Genomic DNA, 6,917 nt, shown 5'->3' on the forward strand with positions numbered 1-6,917 from the left:
GTGCGTATGCACGACTTTGTGCTTAAATCGTGCGGACAGCTGTGCTTCATCAATATGTTCGTAGTTGTTTTTATTCGTACTCTGCAAACCTATTTCGAGCAACCTCAGACAATGCGCGCACACAAATAATGAAGGATCAGCTTTTAAAACAAATGTCAAACGTCACATCTTTTACCCAACATGCAAAACGTATTGATACTAGTCATTTGCACGGTGGACGAATCGTTAGCACTTTTGCCTCACAGTTCTGAGGACCCGAGTTCAAATCCGGCCTTGCCTGTGTGTTTGCATGTTCTTCCCGTGGTTTTCTCCCACATCCTAAAAACATGCATGGTAGGTTAATTGAAGACTCTAAATTGCCCGTAGGTGTGAATGTGAGTGTGAATGGTTGTTTGTTTATAGGTGCCCTGCGATTGGCTGGCAACCAGTCCAGGGTGTAACCCGCCTCCCGTCCAGAGTCAGCTGGGATAGGCCCCAGCACGCCCGGCACCCTTAATGAGGATATTTAGTATAGAAAACTGGATGGATGATATCTTAAATCAGGAATTTGCTAATGAATGGACTAATGCTCTAAATTACTGTTCAGTTTTACTACTATTTATTCCGTTTCAGTGCTTGTAAGAACGGAATTTATATATGTGTGTATCCGCTGTTGTCCGTGTGTTGTTCATGCTTGGATCCTGCAACTGGAAAAGCCATCGAACTGCTCGCATTAATCCAATTTTCTGTTGCTTCCAACGCTAATTTCTTCAATTTTATCAACTAAAATCAACTGTGTCAGTGTGGGAAAAAGATGTCAGTTCCATCAAGTATGGACAGACCTTGAGAGAATGCAGCTAAGGAGTATCCACCTCCAACATCTCCCAGACCCACAGTTGCAGTGTCCTTGAGGAAGGCAGCGATACCCTGAACTGTTTGCTGTGTTCACAACTGTGATGGGATTAATACAGAGGAAAAATGCATGTTCACAATAAAAATTCTTATTCTTCAGCGTAACGTTGAGTTGTATTTTCAATCCTTCATTTAAATATTTGTTTCTTTACCGGTCTGTCAAACTATGTCTTATGAAAAGGGTCTGTGGTGCAAAAAAGGGATATATATATAATATATTCATCCATCCATTTTCTGAGCCGCTTCTCCTCACTAGGGTCGCGGGCGTGCTGGAGCCTATCCCAGCTGTCATCGGGCAGGAGACGGGGTACACCCTGAACTGGTTGCCAGCCAATCGCAGGGCACATAGAAACAAACAACCATTCGCACTCACAGTCATGCCTACGGGCAATTTAGAGTCACCAATTAATGCATGTTTTTGGGATGTGGGAGGAAACCGGAGTGCCCGGAGAAAACCCACGCAGGCACGGGGAGAACATGCAAACTCCACACAGGCGGGGACGGGGATTGAACCCCGCACCTCAGAACTGTGAGGCTGACGCTCTAACTAGTCGGCCACCGACTTGGCTGTCATCATTCGCATCGACTACAAAAACCTTCCTGCTCATCTAGTCATCAAGCAGTTTTGTTTCCTTGTTCAACTACTAACAGGATTTATTAACTGATGGAGCAGATCCAAATAAAAATGAGAATTTGTTGTTTTTTTTTTGATATTATTAATACGCATATTACGTCCATGTGAGCAAATGGACAGGAAATGACAACCACGAGCACCGTGCGCGTGCACGCGCGACAATGGGAATTCCTGTTGTGAGGCACTCGGCCTTTGTAAAAGGCCAACGAAACACGACAAATGAAGGTGGAAATGCAGATTAGTGCGACGTTATAACATTAAGGGAGCAAGCGACGCCGTTTTTTTTTAAAATGGCTTCATCCCCCGGAGAGGGAGAAGGAAACGCGAGGGGCGTCGCGTGGAGACTCATCGGCGCAGCCTCGGAGCTTTCCGCCAAGAGGTGCCGCCTGGTGCACTCCTCCCTCGGCCGGCAGTCGGACGTGTGCCTCTTCTTCGTCAAGGGGGAGTTCTTCGCCATGGATGCCCGCTGTGCACACTCCGGTAAAAAAAATAAAAAATAAATAATAATACAAATAAAATAAAAGCTCGTCTTAAAAGCCACGTCTTGGTTACAGCGGGCTATTTTTTCCCCTCCCCGTTGTCAAAGCGGATTTCAAAGTAAAATGTGACGTTTAGGTTTTATTATTATTATTATTTCATTCTGACGTGGCATTTCAAAGTAAAAGTCTCTTGAAATCCTCTGTCAGAATGCATCACAGCAAACCAAAATAAAAGTCCTACAGTCTTTAAAAAAAATAAATAAATAAAACTATACACTATGCACTGTATTTTCATTCAATTGTCCAAATTTTGGAGAGAGAGAAGAGAGAGAGCGAACAGAGATAGATAGATGGCATGTTGGATCCCCAATTACTATTCTCTTTGACAGTAACAAATGACTAGCGCATCACAATTGAATCTTACTCCTTGTACTATGACAAAATAAAGATATCACTGTCAAAGAAATGAAAGTCGGATTTTTTTTCAACTATGTATAGCCCCATGGGTACATCCTGGCAACTTTTATGGGTGGGGTCGCAGATTTTGTCAACACGAGAAGGAAGGTACACATTTAGCAACTGTCAAAAAGAGGTTACCAAAACGCTTATTTTTAATGTCAAATGGCTTACTTTAACCAGGATCCCTCGTCGTATCATGGGCGTGGTCTGTTTTACACCCGTCTCTGTGGTGTAAAATCCGTAAATCCACGCTGGCTGATAACATCAGCCGCTAGTTAGCCGCGAGCAATCATATGCCACGAAGTTTTGAATTAATCTTGCACAACTTTCTCTGATTCATTCGGCCACGGTCACAGATATAAACATCCGTGCAGGTCCTCGGACACCTCGTTCCGCAGAGATTAGCGTCTCGGGGGAGACTGTTAGGTGCATTCGTGCTCTATGATCAGCTGCATGAGTACAGTAGCTACTGTAAAACTGTGCATATGCACATGCTCAGTAAGTCAAAATGGCAGCGGCTGTAAACAAAGGAAGTAAATGCGGTGTGGCAATATTGCAGCTGTTGTCATAATTTGATATTCTTTGATTTGTTTTGATTCGAATCCAAACATTCTGACTCGGCATTCAGGTTTTTTTTCAGCACCGGTTTGTTCATAGTCCAGATAGATTGATTCATTCACTGTTACAGTCGTCTCCACAATGAAAACAACACAAGGGAAAGTATTTTCTTATTGAAATAACAGAAATAAAATACAGGTCATAATTTCAGTGGGATCTGAAAGTCCAGAATCAGTTTTACTACTTATACTATGAATGTTATATTGGCTCTGTGGTGCCTAAGTAAACATGAAATAGGAATGAAAATCATCTATGCATTCCTGAGTTCCAGACGTTTTTCTGCCGAGAGGCCTGAAATCAGGTCATTCGAATTTCTCAAGTTTATCTACGTCACTAGCGAAGATCTCCGCCTACCCCTCCTTCCAAAGTCAGCGCTGTCAACATAACAAACACGTGTGCTCTCACAAGTAGTGAGGGTTAGGTCTTCTACACAGAGGCAACCAGAGGAAAGAGTGCGGTCTTAGCCAAATATGGCCAAAGCGGATTCAAAAGTGGGTCAAACTAGCTGTCATGGGAGCCTTTTCTGGATACTAGTACAAGTGTCTTTTAAAAATGAAATTGACACTTTTATACTACAGTAAGTCTACGGTGCACTCACTGTAGTTGCCTCGCCATGCTGCACTATTTGCATATACTGGCCACTCATGCCAGAATAGCATCTGCTCCATTTGCACACTGATTGAGGAGTATCTGTAACTTTTGCACAACCAACATTGTCCCAGATTATCGCACTACTCGTCACTTTAAACCACATACACTCCTTGAAGTCTCAGCGCCCTTTGCACAATAGTCATTGCACCGGACTATTGCAATATTAGTCATTCGAACTGCTCTAAGTGCGAGAGGACTCTGCATCTTTTCGCACAATTATTTTTTGTCAATGTCTTTATGTCTCCAAAGTGTTCTGTAAATTGACTGTCTGTTGTACTAGAGCGGCTCCAACTACCGGAGACAAATTCCTTGTGTGTTTTGGACATACTTGGCAAATAAAGATGATTCTGATTCTGAGAGAGACGCTCTATGGAGGTCTAACTATCCAAAATATGGGACCTTTAATAAAGCAATATGGTAGCCTAATAAACATCTGTCTTTCCCAGGAGGTCCTTTGTGTGAGGGGGACATCGAGGAGGGGGATGGAATTCTGAGAGTCTTCTGTCCATGGCATGACTACGACTTTGACCTCAGGACCGGGAAGTCGGGGACCTCATTGAAGGTCAGTAATGAAAGCAAGATATAAGCGTAAAACAATTTTACTCAAGGTATGAACCCTCAAATGTTGGACATGGTAGATAAATATGCATGAAACCTTGATGCGTGTCATTTGTGCTGTAACCATTACACAACAAATTGAGGGATAACTAGTATTGAAAACAGAAGACAAGGATAAAAGTTTGTTCGAGTATTGCTTAAGTTACTGTAGAAGAAGGGTTTGGTAACAGAAAAATGCAATATCTCAACATTATTGTTTATTATTATGACAATTTGGAATTTGGGTACAAATTCTAGCAAAAATCACAGAAGTTGACGAGCATGATTTGCTTTCGCGCGCCACATAAAATGATGTGGCGGGCCGCATCTGGCCCCCGGCCTTGAGTTTGACACCCATGGTCTAATGTCTTGATGTTTCCACTGGTTCAGCAACAAGTGCATGAAGTCAAGCTGGAGGATGGTGACGTGTACGTGAAGCACGCAAGCTGTCTCTCCTTGCAGCCGTTTCCTGTCCATCACAAGAACTGAGCTTCAACCTTCCATCCTCCTGGCCGGGACGCCAAGTCACTGATTACGGGACGTCCTGCCGGTAGCGAGCACATTCGGGGCTATTTATAAGACTTTTTCCCGCAAAGCCCAGCCGTCTGAAAGCATTCCTAAGCCTTATCTGTCAGTTACCCAGACATTGTACTTTGATTGCAAGTAAAATCAAACGATGATATCAGGCAATTGTCTGAAGGAGACATCAAGACATTGCTTCATATAGACAGAAAAACCTTTTGCTAAACTTAAAAAAAACACTTGAACAAAACTTGAACTCTGTGCAGAAGAAAAATATTTTACTGTTCTCAACTGCCACAGACAATGATGGATTCAAAATTGTTTTTCCAGTTGATGATTTGTGTTTTTACCTCATATCTGGACCATAACTGCCTCAGCTACTTAACAAGTAACCTGAGGTTAGAGTATATTCTGGGTGAGTGTGTATCCATCCATCCATCCATCCATTTTCTGTTGTACTTATCCGCATTGGGGTGAGCTAGAACCTATCACAGCTGACTTTGGGCGAGAGGTGGGGTACGCCCTGGAATGGTGGCCAATTGCAGGGTATGTAGAAGAACAATCATTCAGACTTATGGGCAATTATGTAACTCTTCAATGTACCAAACATGGATGTTCGTTTGCATTCACATTGAATTGAAGATGAGTGTAGTTACATTGTTCTAGAGGAGATGGTAATCTTTGTTGTGATTTTCTTTATTAGTAAATAATAATGTTAAATTATCATTATAATGCCAAACATTTTGTGTGCATTTTTCTAAATCTTTCTGATGAAATAAATGATGTGTGATAAATTAAGGGATGTTCGCTGTAACTCGGACTGTCTCTGTCCCTTCAAGTCCAATGATTATTGCCTTCTTCCCCACTACTATGATTTGCCAGGAGACCTGTGGCCTTTAAAGAAGACATTCACTGATGTCACAAAGCCCACATGTCCCCTTCCAAATTGACCTTAATAAGGTTCTCTGTCTTTGAAAATGATGACCTTTTTTTTTTTTTTTTTTTTTAATAAACTATTCTACTGATGTAGTGGGATTTAAGGCTGGTTTGAATGGCACCATGGGAAGGTTCTCAACCGCTAATGAATCATTGACAGAAAAAAAATAATTCACCGGTTGTGTATGGTTTTTTTCTTATCTTTAGCTGCGCGTGCAGTTGCTATATTTTGTTGGTGCCCTTCCTCCCTGTTTTATTACAATCATAATTTCATTGGATAAACCTCACTTGAGTGAGCATTTCAGGTCTTGCTGTGGGCTTTATTAATCATCCGTGATGGGTACACACAATTGACATGGTGTTAAATTGTGTAGATGCATAAAATTGATTGTTTTATTTAATAGTCTTTCCCGAACTTTTTTTTAAACCAGGCACCCCTTACTTCATCCTGCCAGTGTTGGGGCACCAGCTGTCTTGAAGTCTATGAAAAGTCAAAATAAAAATGTCTTGTAAATTTGACACACCACAGAGAAGTGTTGTTAATAATCCTGCCAAATTTGAATTGATTAAAAAACTGCCAAGCATATAAAAGCAGGCTTGTTGTGGCCTGCATGCTCTTGGTAATTGGATTACCCTGACATTTTTGTAGTCACATCTTTCTTACAGCACAAGTCATGCTCCACAGAGAGCTTCCACACAATCAGAGGGATCGCATTCTTCAAAGTTATTATGCAGTAACAGAGTACAAAAGAATTTCCAAGGCATCATGCAGTATATACCCTGGAGCACACCGAAGACAGTCATCATCAAGTGGCGAAAATATGGCACAGTGTGACATTAGCAAGAACTACAGGTAGATGTCCCTCCAAAATTGAAAAATGTGAAAACAGAAGCTGCCAAGAGGCCGACAGCAGCATTGAAGGAGCTGGCAAGTACCTGCTAGTTTAGTACACCTGACAACAATCTCTCTGCTTTTTCTTGTCTGGACTATGTGGTAGGGTGGCAAGACAAAAGCTTTATTTTACAAGGAAAAACGTACAAAATACACGAAAGAAATGTGGGGAATTTTTTTTAAGACGCCACCAAGGTTTAATTCCAAAACTTATATTTGGGACGAATACAACACTGCT

At 41.8% G+C, this 6,917-nt stretch overlaps 1 protein-coding gene across 1 annotated transcript; it reads left to right on the forward strand.

Moving 5' to 3' along the window:
* The first annotated feature begins 1,456 nt into the window (after positions 1-1,456).
* On the forward strand, positions 1,457-6,425 carry si:ch211-212d10.2 (uncharacterized protein LOC557710 homolog). The gene is made up of 3 exons (XM_061779763.1): positions 1,457-2,005; positions 4,179-4,294; positions 4,720-6,425. Exons 1-3 carry the CDS (start codon positions 1,816-1,818, stop codon positions 4,816-4,818), a joined length of 405 nt encoding a protein of 134 aa, XP_061635747.1. The 5' UTR covers positions 1,457-1,815; the 3' UTR covers positions 4,819-6,425.
* The last annotated feature ends 492 nt before the right edge of the window (positions 6,426-6,917 follow it).

This window comes from Phyllopteryx taeniolatus, chromosome 7 (genome assembly GCF_024500385.1).
Source record: "Phyllopteryx taeniolatus isolate TA_2022b chromosome 7, UOR_Ptae_1.2, whole genome shotgun sequence".
Lineage (NCBI taxonomy): Eukaryota > Metazoa > Chordata > Actinopteri > Syngnathiformes > Syngnathidae > Phyllopteryx > Phyllopteryx taeniolatus.

Excerpts from the sequence above, each read along its gene's own strand:
- si:ch211-212d10.2 (XM_061779763.1), top strand. The coding sequence starts at position 1,816 with ATGGCTTCATCCCCCGGAGAGGGAGAAGGAAACGCGAGGGGCGTCGCG. Across the intron at positions 2,006-4,178 it reads TGCCCGCTGTGCACACTCCG|GAGGTCCTTTGTGTGAGGGG; the intron begins GTAAAAAAAATA and ends TGTCTTTCCCAG. Across the intron at positions 4,295-4,719 it reads AGTCGGGGACCTCATTGAAG|CAACAAGTGCATGAAGTCAA; the intron begins GTCAGTAATGAA and ends CCACTGGTTCAG.